The sequence below is a fragment of the Mesoplodon densirostris genome, chromosome 4, assembly GCF_025265405.1.
Source record: "Mesoplodon densirostris isolate mMesDen1 chromosome 4, mMesDen1 primary haplotype, whole genome shotgun sequence".
Taxonomy (NCBI): Eukaryota; Metazoa; Chordata; class Mammalia; order Artiodactyla; family Ziphiidae; genus Mesoplodon; species Mesoplodon densirostris.
Window position 1 is genome coordinate 38750048 of NC_082664.1, and position 12837 is coordinate 38762884.

Genomic DNA, 12837 nt, shown 5'->3' on the forward strand with positions numbered 1-12837 from the left:
TTCATTTGGGGGCTGAAAAGTGACCCTGTACTGCCTGACAATTTAAAAGCCTCCAAAAAAGGCAGAAAACTTGAATCAACAGTGATAGCAGCCGAACTTACCATCTCATTTGGGGGCCTAATCCCTCACATGATAACCCCAGACTGGTGCTAGAGATGTTTCTTCGATGGTTACTGATATAAATATGAAAAGGTTTGAGCTCACAATTCCTTGAGCTCCTGATTAATGCCATAAACCAAATCAGTTTATGAAAACTGCCTAGAAAAATAACCAGGATGCTGACCTTATCTTGGCCCCTTAATATGGATTTAACTCTGCAGAGGAAAAAGCATTTCAAAAACAGCCCCTACTTGCTTCTGATATGAACAGCATTTGAGAATCAACGAGCTAATGCAGGGAAGAAAAGGAAGCTTCCATGAGATTAGTGCAGGGTTTCTCAATCTCAGCACTACTGACATTTGGGGCTAAATATTTCTTTATAGTGGAGAGTGTCCTATGCATTGTAGCATCCCTGGCCTCTACCCACTGAATGCCAGTAGCACTCCCCACCTCAGGTTGCAACGATCAAAAATGTCTCTAGACATTGCGAAGTGTCCTGGGGTGAGGGTTGGGATGGGGGGAATTGCTCCTGGTTGAGAACCAACCACTGGTCTAGGGGAGTGGTTTTACTGACATCCTATGCGGGCAATTGCTTTATGAGAATTTTCTTCCCTGTTTCATTTAGTACAGTTCTTCAGCACACTGCAGGCCTGTTAGCACACCCTGCTCCCAAGAGCAACCCTGGGTCATAGCGACAGCCCAGTCATTTCTAAATGGGCCAGGTTGAGAAATGCTGATTCAGAATGTGGTGCTTTCTAGGCCAAGTAATTAGAAGTGACTGAAGTTACCTCCTCTATGTAAGCCTTGGGCAGAGGAAGTCCAGCAGTAACCTGGAAGGAAAAGAAGCAAAGTCAGAGGCATTTTCTACTTACAATTAGAGTTCAGCTTCAAACAGTGCTTTGCCATGTGTTAAAGGCCAGAAGCTGCATGCTTGGGGAATACACAGCAGTAAAAGGTTGTTTTCTGCCCTAAGGATTTAGAGCTATGACCAATACTACGGCACAGAACAAAAATGACTGCTTTGAGCAGAGTGGGAGACCTTCGTGGCCTGAATTGAAGAGGTAAGAAGGGATGAATCTATGAAGGCAGGTGAGGGAAGGGATGTGTCCTTGGCAGGGGCAATAACCCCAGCGAGTGAAGCACACAGCAGTGGGGGTGGAGGTAAAGCTGAGTGTAGAGAACAAGGCAGCTGTGAGCCCTGCAAAAGCCACCCTGAGACATCTGCCGTGAAGTCAGACGCCCTGCGACGGGTCCGTGAGCTGGTCCATGGAGCTAGCCCACTCCCTTGCGGGGCTGAATGGGGCACGTGAGCAACAGGAACAAGAGGGAAACAACACACAAGGATTTTCTTCCTCTGTGAGTGCTCACTGTTCCAGAGGTACCTGGTGGGTCAGCCCTGATACATCCACAGGGAAGTGCAGCAGGGGTGAAGGCGCCAGTTCCAGGGACGCCACGGGGCAATGGACAGTGATTAGGAAGCCTTCAGCTTGCTCGGCTCCCTTTCCTCAGAGACACCATGGTGCTCCAGCTCCAAAGGGGCCTCGGAGAGGCGGGGCACCAAACAGGGACCTGAGCCCGCGGTCCGGGCCGCACGTGGCTCCAGCAGGTAACAGGAGCAGCAGGCGAGGGTCCCGGCAGAGCTGTGCGCAAAGCTCTCCTCTCAGTGCTGCCAGCTTACGCGCCCCCAGTGTTTTCCAGACATGAGACCAGGAGAGGAGGTGCAAAGGCGTGAGGGTGAGTGAGGGGGTGCAAGAGAGAGAAACGTTGGTTATGATCAGGAAGGAAAAGGGAGTCCGTCCTGCACGCCTAGCACAAAGGGGCATCCTGGGTTAGGAGCGCCTCGGGGACGAGTACGACGGAGAGGTGTGCTGGGGTTGTGACAGCAGGAGCTCTCCCCCGAGTGGGGACCTAATCCTTTCATGGGGTCCAAGAGCTCAAGACTATTTTCATAATTCTAAGACATTATGGCTCTTTTCACTCGCATGATTTCCTGAGTATACAATGGACTTTTCCAGAGATTATGTGACATGTGGTATCACAACAGATCAAATGCCAAAGATGAGAATCCATCGGTCTTTGATTAAGCCAGATACTGAAGAGATCTGAAAAGCGTACAATGCCTAAATGTTGTTTTGGAAAATATAGTCACTTTTCACTTAAAAAAATGTTATTTATGTTAATATTTATGTCAATATTTAATTTCTAATATAGTAAATATCACCTGAACAAAGAGCTCTTTTAGGCCCTTAATAATTTTTAAGAGTGTAAGGAAGTTCTGAGACCAACATGCTTGAGAACTGCAGTAACAGGAAAACCCCTGATTACTACACTAAGAAACAGTGATTTTCTTCTGTAGGTGAGGGAGGTCTTATTTATCAAGTTACTAGACCAGATCCCGGAGGACAGGAATTTAATACTTCAACTAATTTCTGAAAATGAGCACCATGTCTTCGCATGCAGGTGCTGAAGAAAAGGTGTTAAAATAATAGAGCAGAAAGTACTATTTCTAAGCAGTATGAATTCAGGAAAACACAAAGTTCAGGTCGGAGCTGAAGATAAACCATGCTTACCTGTTTCTCCCCATCACCTGGAGGCAGTCTGGAGCTCCTTCTCCCCCGACTCCAAGCTGTTAGCGGTCCTGCCCAGCACCCACCTCCCAATAAGGGGCTGACCTCGATCTCAGCTAAATGGTTTGGTTGGCTGGCTGCCAGCATCACCATTAGGGGGAAAAGGAACTCAGATTTAAAAAGAACAGTCTGAACATAAAGGAGTTTTTTGTAAATATAGCCAAGCACATGTCCTTGGAGGGGTTTTGATATTATCAGGTGTTTTGCTCTGAAAGGTAGGCCATGAAGACAACCTCGGCCCTCTTAAAATGCCAAGAGCTGGCACTGCCTAGGAGTGATAAGGCGGCCAGCACAAGAGCCGTCTGAACATCCCCTGCTTCTGGCAACCCATTAGTCATGAGGACAAGAGCAGCTTAATGAAGAAACTGGCACAAGTCATCCAGTTTCCCTTTAGCCTTCAGAACATTTCTGAGAATCAGACTCTTCCAACTCCTGATCCTCACCGTGGGGCCACCTCCGTGCATTTTCAGAGCCCTGACAGTGGCAACAAGCACCACCACATGCGGGCGGAGACCAGAATACCGGCATTTGATGTTAAAGAACTTTTCCATTCCAATGTCTGCTCCGAATCCTGCTTCAGTCACTGTCACGAGAAAAGCAACTGTAAAAATGCCATCCCAACTCCCTTGATGTTAAAAGAAAGAACAGTCTATCACTGATTTTGCAAAAGCACTCGCCTACAAACCCTTCGGGACCAACAAGCTTGAGTGCAATCCGGTCTGCAATGATGGAGGAATTCCCGTGTGCGATGTTGGCAAATGGTCCCGCATGAACAAATACTGGAGTGCCCTGTGGAAATCAAGACATCATGAGCGAAGCTGCCCATCCTGCTTCAAAAGGGACCACTTGGTAAGGGGACCAAAATTAGCTGGAATCCAAAAGAAAAAGACTTCCCAAGGGAAAGTATGAAGCCGCTTCTTTTAGATTTCAGTAAAGTCCCAGTCACAACTATGAGAAAGAATGGGAAGAAAGAGATGACCAGGGAGAGAAGGTCTCTGACTCCCCAGGATCAATCTGCTTTACAACCAGTCCAGGAAGGCAGGAGTCACTCTGCTCACCTCTAATGTCTGCATGAGATTGGGCTTGATGGCGTCCTTCATGAGTACTGTCAATGCCCCGCTCACTCCCTGCAAAACAAAGGCATGAAGGGTTGTTGCCCACCAGCCAAAAACCTACCTTTTGAAGCCAAAATTCAACATTCTTAGGTCTTCCTTTTTTAGCCATCTTGGACCAATGAGTACTTTTACCTAAACTAGACCACCCATTCATTTGTCTATTTATTTTTCAGGATATACAATAAAGTTGCCAATTATCTTAAGGGAGAAGAGAGAATGAAAATGACATCCATATGTAAATTCTGGAAAAATACATAACCCTGGAAACAAGCATCTCAGTGAAGCTCTGTTGCTGATCGATGTGGAGAATCCATTTTAGACTCATTTACGGTATGGAAATGCTATTTCCTAAGAATACTGAATTATAGGTAACTTTGGTGTCTGGGCAGAATGGCTCTAAACCTGATTTAATATGTGTCTCCTGTACCTTAAACTGAAAATTTACCCAGGAGTTCAACACCAACTCTTATATATCAGGTTCCTCTTTTTAAGCCATCCAACCACAGATGAACAAACCGGTATCACTGTAAGATAAAGCTATGGATCCCACTTATATTCAGTTTCAATGAGTTTCTAAGTTCCTGGCTTGGTGTAAAAATTTAAAACAATTTCTGTTCTTATACACATTAACTGTTGAAAACAGGAAATTAATATTTCCCCCCTTTTCCGGATTCATCTGACAGACCGCTAATCATAGGCCAACCATTTTGGTGTATGTGAACACAAACAGGCTTTTAAAAAAGTAATCTAGGGGACTTCCCTGATGGCGCAGTGGTTAGGAATCTGCCTGCCAATGCAGGGGATACGAGTTTGATCCCTGGTCCGGGAAGATCCCACGTCTCAGAGCAACTAAGCCCGTGAGCCACAACTACTGAGCCTGCGCTCTAGAGCCTGTGCTCCGCAACAAGAGCAGCCACCGCAATGAGAAGCCCGCGCACTGCAATGAAGAGTAGCCCCCACGTGCCCCAACTAGAGAAAGCCCACGCACAGCTACGAAGACCCAACGCAGCCAAAAAAAAAAAAAAAAAAGTAATCTATAAGATTATCTCATTTCAAACTCCATAATACCATGTAGATAGTTCAGAAATAATCCTGATGTGGACAATGAGTATAGCAGGATCATTAGAAGAACTGGCTGAGCTGTTCCCAATGTGGTCATCAGCGTGGATATGGTGCCGAGCCTCATGATGAGCGACCTCTGTGCAGGGAGGCCTGTCATGGGGAGAGTCCAGGGGGTGACTCAAAGCTCAGCTCTAAGGGCCTCACATGGACTCCTGATGCTCTCTGAAACCGAAGTCAGACACCCTCTCTTGGAAATACTCACAGGCTGAAGATATTGCTCAAACCACCCGTGGTCTATTATTGGAGCACACCATCTATCACTCACTATGAAGTACTTTTTATAAACTTCATAATTATCTAGTAAGTAGCAAGATCATATGAATTTATTAGTTAATTGCAGCATCTTAAGTACGCCACAGTTTTTGTCAGTGGTAACTGCTGAGACATGCTGGGACAACAGACACAGATGGATTGCCAAGTCTGGAGTGCCTGGGTACCCACCAGATCTTCTGCACTAATGGGCTCCCCTTTCCTGCTGGATGCCACCACCATTTTGCTCAGTCTCTCTCTCATGTCTTCCAGAGAACTGGTGAGAGCCAGGACTGCCATGATTTCACTGGCCACGGAGATATCAAACTGGGCCTGTTGGCAGGGAAAAGACGCATCAGGGAAAACTGTGTTAAACAGAAGCGTGGATTGCAAAAGTAATCCTTGTTTGCATCCCAGGCTTAAACAAATAGCTTAAAAGGACAGAATAAAAGAACAGTACAAAAAGAACTTAATGAAAATAACCTTCCAACAGCAAAAATTTGCAATAAATTATTCTAAGACCTTGAGTAGTCGATTTTTACAGATAAATGTTCTAGTAGGACCAACAATCCCTGTGAAGGCAGCTTGTAATCATATGATCATGGTTTCCCTAACATACAAGGGACTAACTCAGAAGCTCTTTCACCGAAGAGACATACTGCAAAATGGCCACAAAAAAGAAGCAATTTTAATCAATTCATGTACAAGGATATTCATTTGGGGCACTCCACCTCCAGGAAAAAATACTGGGGGAAAAATACACAGGTGACACATGGGATTTACTGCAAAACCTGTCAGGAGTGCTCAATACCACACACCTACTCGCTCTCATTTTACAAGGGAGAAGGCAGAACACCACCTGGCAGTATCAGCTGATCAGGAGGGGATGGAGGAGGATAGAAGCAGCAAGGATCTAGTGCTCATGAGCTAATTTATTTAGAAAGGAACAGGCAGTTACCGTCCGTGTGTGCCCCTTCTCCGTCGGAGCCTGTCCAATTGTGATCTTCCTCAGGAATCTGTCATTGGTATCCAGCACTATGGTAGAAAAGGAAGATACAGTAGAGAGGGAAAATACAGCAGATATAGTAGAGACGGAAAAGGACCATAAAGTCAAAGGAACCAGCAGAATTTTAAGCAACAAATCTAACTTAATGACTATAATATTTGATTTCAAAATTTACGGTAAAGCTAGAATATGGGTCCAAGTTTAGAAATGATGTTTGCATACCATTAATGTGCAGGAATTAAAGACAAGACTGTAGAGTGGCTTGGTTTATTCTTCCTAGAGAATTCAAACAATTAACTAGAAATCTGGAATCTGTTTCAAAGCATATTCCACATTCCACAAAAAACAGAGCAGGACAGTTTTTCAAAAGGCCGAGATTTATGTTGTCCTGTGGGATGACTCACTGATCTTACATAACCCTGAGACATACAAGGCCCATAAACAGAGGGCAAAGGCAATGCCTTTTGAAGCAGGCTGGGTAACAGACCTGCTCTTTCCTTTAGCACACTTAGAAGAAGTAATTTCCATTCTGATGATAGAACATCTTTCCAATTGCATACCCTTGAAAACATGGCAAAGATCAACCTACTAACTAATCTTAATCCCACCTCCTAGGTCTAACTACGGTGAACATTTTAGTGTATTCCCAATTTTGTTTTTTGTATGACATACCAAAAATAACAAAACACAAAATGAAAAACAGCAGCAAACCAGTTCACACTCTTTTAGGGTGGGTCAAAGAGGAGAGGCACTTTCAAGGTACTTGATAACATGCCAAATTATTTTCCTTAAAGACTGTAATAATTTAAACACTAAAAGCAGTGTCTTGTGCAGCACTTGGAGAAACACACACACCACTCCATTTGATAAGTGAAGGATGTAATGAGTTGCTGGAGTTTATCCTTTTTTTTTTTTAAATGGTGTCTAGTTCCTTGCATCTAATTTCTGTGTATAAAACAGCCAGTCAGTGGGTATGATCCATGTTTTCCCTTGTCTGCTTCTACTTTCTTAGAAAGCATGAATTACATATAAAACAAAGGAAAAATGATTGCGATAATAAATTTTCGAAATGGATCTTTAGCTTATTCCTCATAAAATATTATACTATATGTCTAAAGCTATTGAAGCAAAGGAAGAGAAATATCAGTGTGGTTTTAGATATTAGGAGAGTTGCCTTAAAAATGCCATTAGCTAGCACAGTTACTGAGCCAATGACAGTCACAAAAACAGTCAATAAATTGCCTGTTAGCTGCATTCTGTGCATCTAGATGAAAATTTCTTCTCAGCAGTGACAGAGTTTAGATGCATACACTGTTGGTACAAAATAAAACTCTAAGCCATGCTAGTTGACACAGAGAAAAGCAACATCTGGCAGTGAAACCAGGCAACTCACTCACCAATCTGCTGGATGTTTAAACCTTGAAGGCTACCTACTTTGTTACAAGAGAGTTTAAGAAAATGAGGTAAAAGTGAGTAGGCAAGCTCCAGACCTACAAGAAAAATCAAGTCACTTATGCCAGACAAGAATTCTAAGAATAAAGGGCAACCTGATTTAAGAAGTGATTAAACATCACTTCTCTACTTAATGACACCAAAACTTTCTGCATAAAATGAAAGTTGCAAAATGTTATTTTTGGTTTATGTATGAACTTCCTTAAAACCCTCCTCATGCCAATGAACACTGAAGAGCCAGCAAAATGTCCAGCTAACCGAACAAAAGGAGGTTTGATTACAGCTAATAAGGAGGGAGATTGATGGAGGTGGCCAGGAAAACGAGTGAGTCACCATCTTAGTCAGGCCTTAACCATGAAAATACCAATACACAAGCTATGGACCTCCCATTTTACCAACTCTAAGGGAGGGCATGGGGCGTGCAGTATAACCAAACCAATGGGGTGTACACCCTGCTCTGGTACCTCTTTGCCAAGTTATAGTTTCTGGATCAATGTCCAATCTTGCAAATCTGTTTATCTCTTCATCTGTCAGTGTGGTAGGGTCAGTCTTTTCAATGCCTAGTCTCTGGAGAGGTAGGAAAATTAAAACAAAAATAAAACAAACCAAACAAAAGCAGATATGATTTTTTAAAAAAAATTTTTATCCCTATCTCCAGATAGGGGAAATATAAACCATGTTAAATTCAGAAGGGAAAACTATGACCCCTTTGGCTAAATCTTTATTTCCCATTCACACATGTACAAAGGTATTATTAACATGTTTGTCCCTATCACTGAGCACCAGAGGCATTTCCCTAAACCGAAGCCCTATGTAAACACAGTGACCAAAAAGTGTTGTACCTAACTCACCATATGCAAACATATTGAAAGGAAAGGCTTTTTCAATCAAACAGTTGAGAAGCCCAAGTCAAATGCAAAATCAGAAGGGCAAAAACAAACATCGATCAATAAAAATCAATGTAAATCACTTTTAATGCCTTTTTTAAAACTAATAGGACCTTTTGAATGTATTTAAAGGGATAAATAGTCCTTTCAATGCAGAAGAAAAGAACAGACATTGCTCTAGCACAGTACATGCTTTTTAAGTAGTACTATCCTTTCTCTGCCTTCTTACTATTCCAAAAGGCACAAGAAGGGTTTGTTTCTTCCTCCTCACAGAACTTGGAAATTTATTTATTTACGTGTACCATGGTCAAATACTGAAATGGAAAATGCCTTTAAAATGTACTCTCTTTTTCTCTTAACTCATGGTAGATCCGAGTGGCCCCAGCAAACCCTACTCTTCCCATAGTTCCCTTCCTGTGTTACGAGGACTTTGTTTTAAAACCTCAGGTGTGTTTTCAGAGCTGGTGCTCACTGGCTTGTCAAATAGCGTCACAAGCCTGGAACATGACATTGTTTACAGAAGTCAGCAAAACCCTCAGTCACTAAGCTGAGAATTTGCTGCTGAGAACCCTTCTTGACTGAGTACCTGGTGGGTAGGCTGTGATAACACAGCACAAGAGAGGATGCCTGGGGACCAGGAAACAGAAGATCAACGTTCTAGTTCCAACCTGGTGAGGGGTGCTGTGGCCATGGACAAGTCCTTTGATCTCAAATCCTAGAGCTTTTTAAAGGATCATTTAAACGTTGAGTCCAGCCCCTCCCCACACCTGACAGAAAGTTCCATCAGCAAAGGTAAGATTAGAAGTTGCCTGCTCTTCTACAGTACTTGCTGCCTTGCAGAACACAATTCTTTTACATAACAAGGTAATAGCTGACTTACCTTATGCAAGGATTTTTTGTGGGGTGTGAGAACAAGAGAAGCTAAAAAATATCAAACTGTGTAAAAGTCACTTTTTCTCAAGTCCAGAGAAAAATGCATATATATAAATAGTGACAGACTGTAAAGCAAGTAGGGCAAAATATAAATCATTACTGCATCTGGAGCTTGTGTACTATTCTTACAGCATTAAAATATAAAGTTGCAAAAAATTAAAAATAAGGTGAGTGTAACTACTTTTGATAACAAGGTAGCACATACCATTTATTGAATGCTTGTATGTGTCAGGCAGTCTAAAGAATATTTACAGATATATAACATTTCTTTCACATGTAAAAGTAACACAAGAATATATTTTGAATTTTATTTTGAAAATTCCCTGTGCTACCCCTTTATAGCCACACCTTTCCCCGACCCATAACTCCTGGCACCCACTGATCTATTTTCTATCACTATAGCTTTGTCTTTTGAGAATGTCATATAAATGGAAGCATACGGTATGCAATCATTTGCGGCTAGCTTCTTTCAAGCAACATAATGCCTTTGAGATTCATTCAAGTTGTGTGTATCAACAGTTCATTCCTTTTTACTGTATGGATGTACCAGTTTGTTTATCCATTTATTACAGAAGCATATTTAGGTTGTTTGTAGACTTTGTTTCTATATGAATACAAGTTTGCCTTTCTTTTGAGTAAATACCTAGGAGTAGAATTTCTGGGTCATATGGCACAGTGTATGTTTAATAACTATATATTTGTAATAGAAGTTCAAATAAAATACAGAAGTAACCACTCTTGCTTAAGGCCCTGATGCTGCAAAGAGCAGGTATTCAAACTCTAGAAGCTGCTATGCTGCCACGCTAGCATCCTGACTCCTATATCCATGCTATAAAGAAGTGTCTTTCTTCTTAGCTGAGAGCAGGTCATCAGTGCTCTATTGACTCTGGGACTAACCACTAAAAATTCAAAGATAAGTGAGAAACAACCTCTGCCACCCATCTTTATGTATATCATAACCTTATGACTATGGTTATGGATGAACTTGTCCAAAATAGGCTACTCTAAGGAGATTATAACCTCCTTATCGATCACCTAATTTCACACAATATCAAAAATGAACAAGGGAAAAGCTTACCCGTAACCTCCGGATTTGGATATCAGAGAACTTTCTCACTCCATTTACTGAGGGTACCAAACGATTAAAGAGAGCCTTAGAGAAAAGGAGGAAGAGGGCTTTTAAGAGAGAGGAACGCCACTGTCTTGCTACCAGCATTATTGGTACCCAAGGGTCCAACATTAATTCGAGTGCTTCAAACCTTCCGAAAGTGCCTGTGGGGGTCTCAGCAGCCTACCTTGTCTGTCTGGGTCTGTTCATGGAACATCCGGGCATCGATGGCCGCAGCCACAAGGTTATTAGCCGCAGTGATGGCATGGATGTCACCAGTGAGGTGGAGATTAAACTACAAAAGGGTAGAAGCCACATCAGTCTTCCAACTTCTCTGCATCTTTTCACATTCATTCTATTGCAACCAAACCAGTCCCTATGTTAAAGCCAATGGAAAACTGATGGCAGCACAGCTAGTGGACAAACGCCAACACAGCTATCTCTTGAAAACAAACTGCTACCTGTCCTCAGAAGGAACACAGATTTTCCCTAAGAGACATGGCCAATAATCATAAATGCCACACTCCTGGGATCAACAGCAACACTGGATTAGTAAGAACACGCTCACGTCCTTTAAACAGTGAGCGAGAAGTACACTGGAGCGACCCAACTCCACGCCTATATGCTGCTCTCAATTCTGTGCTTATTACTTTGAATTCACTTCATGTTTGTTCTTCCCTATCTCATGCTTCGTTTAATCACTTGCTTACTATTTTCACTGCAAGCCAGGCTTTGAAGTCCTTGTCATGTCAAAAAAGTAAACTGTTTAAAAGTTGGCAAATTAAGATGTTTTTCTCTGAAGTACTGCTTCTGTTGAGCAAACAAGTAATTTGCCTACTAAGATCTCTAAAATAAACTTTAATCCCAGGAAGGAAAAACTATAAGAAAAGGTCTGATCCAACGAAATCCCAGACCACATTACCTCTTCCATAGGAATGACCTGTGAGTAGCCGCCGCCTGCAGCACCACCTGGAGGAGAGGTCAAGGTTGAAGACTCATATTAAGCATGTTTCACCATGACTTGCAAATCAAATGAAAGCAGATCGGTTTTTGTAACTGCTCCGCATATTATTTACTTTTTACAACCATTTTGACAGATTTGATCAAGTGCTTTCTAATTTTCTTGACCAAACTAAACCGCTTGATCTTGTTCACCCTGAGTAGTCTCTCAACTGAGATCTGAATCTAACTGACAAAACCATAAACACATAACATACCTCCTCATTATCTTTAGAAACAGGTTCCCCTTGATTCCTAACATTTGTTTAAAAAAAAAACCAGCCTACAGTTACATAAAGGCAAACCTGTTCAATTTCCTATCCTCATAAATGCTATTCTGGCATTTTAAAAAAGGAATATTTAAAATAAACACAGCAACACAAACACAGAGACTGCAATTCTTCCTAAATAGGACACATATGGTAGAAAACAGCTTAACTGCTAGCTTTTTGCTGGCCCATTTGGATTACTAACCAAAATCCAGTTAAAAATGTCCAGGTTATCAGGTTAACTGTGAGATAAATGTCAATCTGAGGTAGAGGTTTTGTGTGGGGTTTTTTTGTGGGGCAGAGATCATGCAATGAAAACGGGGCAATTTGTGATAAGAGGAAAAGGAGCATATTGGGTTCAATAAGGGGGAAAAGGCTCATTGTGAAATAAAAGGGGGTTATTAAGCTCAAAAGCAGAACTGAGTTAACGCACTTATATCAAAACAATAGGCTGAAGAAGGACAAAGGCGTACCCCGTGTCAACATTTGTAGTAATTGTTAGAACAAGCAGGATATGTGATACCCTATCGCCAAGCAAATGATGAAGCTAATTCTGAGAACCTATTTTAATTAAATGAACATGTCTGCAGTACTGTTGGTATCAAAAACTGAAGGTGAAGTACAGTTATTGATGTTGTGTTTTCATCTAATCAGAAGAAATACTGGGTTGATGGTATTATCTTAGAGCTTGAAGTAGACGTGGGGACTCACCCTGGTACTTGATAACACTGCCTTGAATTCAAGCTACCTCTGAATCCCAGTTGCTGCTATTGTAAGTGGTGATAATACTAACCATCCTAGAAGATAAAGTAATAGGCATAAACTGCTTAGCACAAAACCTGGCACGAAGCCTATACTCAATAAGCATATGCTTTTCTTATTCCCTGTGTGAAACATCTGTAGGGTTTGTCTTTGTCTCTAGAAAGTCAGCATGGTGATCAGCAGCTGTGATTACCTTTACTGTTACTATG

The 12837-nt window shown here is 42.0% G+C and overlaps 1 protein-coding gene across 3 annotated transcripts in view; it reads right to left on the minus strand.

Annotated features, from left to right (window-relative positions):
* The window catches only part of MTHFD1 (methylenetetrahydrofolate dehydrogenase, cyclohydrolase and formyltetrahydrofolate synthetase 1), a 58556-nt gene that overhangs the window by 10595 nt on the left and 35124 nt on the right, over window positions 1-12837 (minus strand). For 2 of the 3 annotated variants that reach the window (XM_060096024.1, XM_060096026.1), the window contains exons 13-23: window positions 11521-11567; window positions 10786-10893; window positions 10569-10643; window positions 8135-8237; window positions 7616-7651; window positions 6171-6247; window positions 5405-5545; window positions 3785-3853; window positions 3404-3515; window positions 3170-3309; window positions 888-929 (exon numbers count right to left, since the gene is read on the minus strand). In XM_060096024.1, the coding sequence (XP_059952007.1) occupies window positions 888-929; window positions 3170-3309; window positions 3404-3515; window positions 3785-3853; window positions 5405-5545; window positions 6171-6247; window positions 7616-7651; window positions 8135-8237; window positions 10569-10643; window positions 10786-10893; window positions 11521-11567 (950 nt within the window). The remainder of the gene's footprint in view (window positions 1-887; window positions 930-3169; window positions 3310-3403; window positions 3516-3784; window positions 3854-5404; window positions 5546-6170; window positions 6248-7615; window positions 7652-8134; window positions 8238-10568; window positions 10644-10785; window positions 10894-11520; window positions 11568-12837) is intronic. The other variant, XM_060096025.1, reaches the window with a different exon arrangement.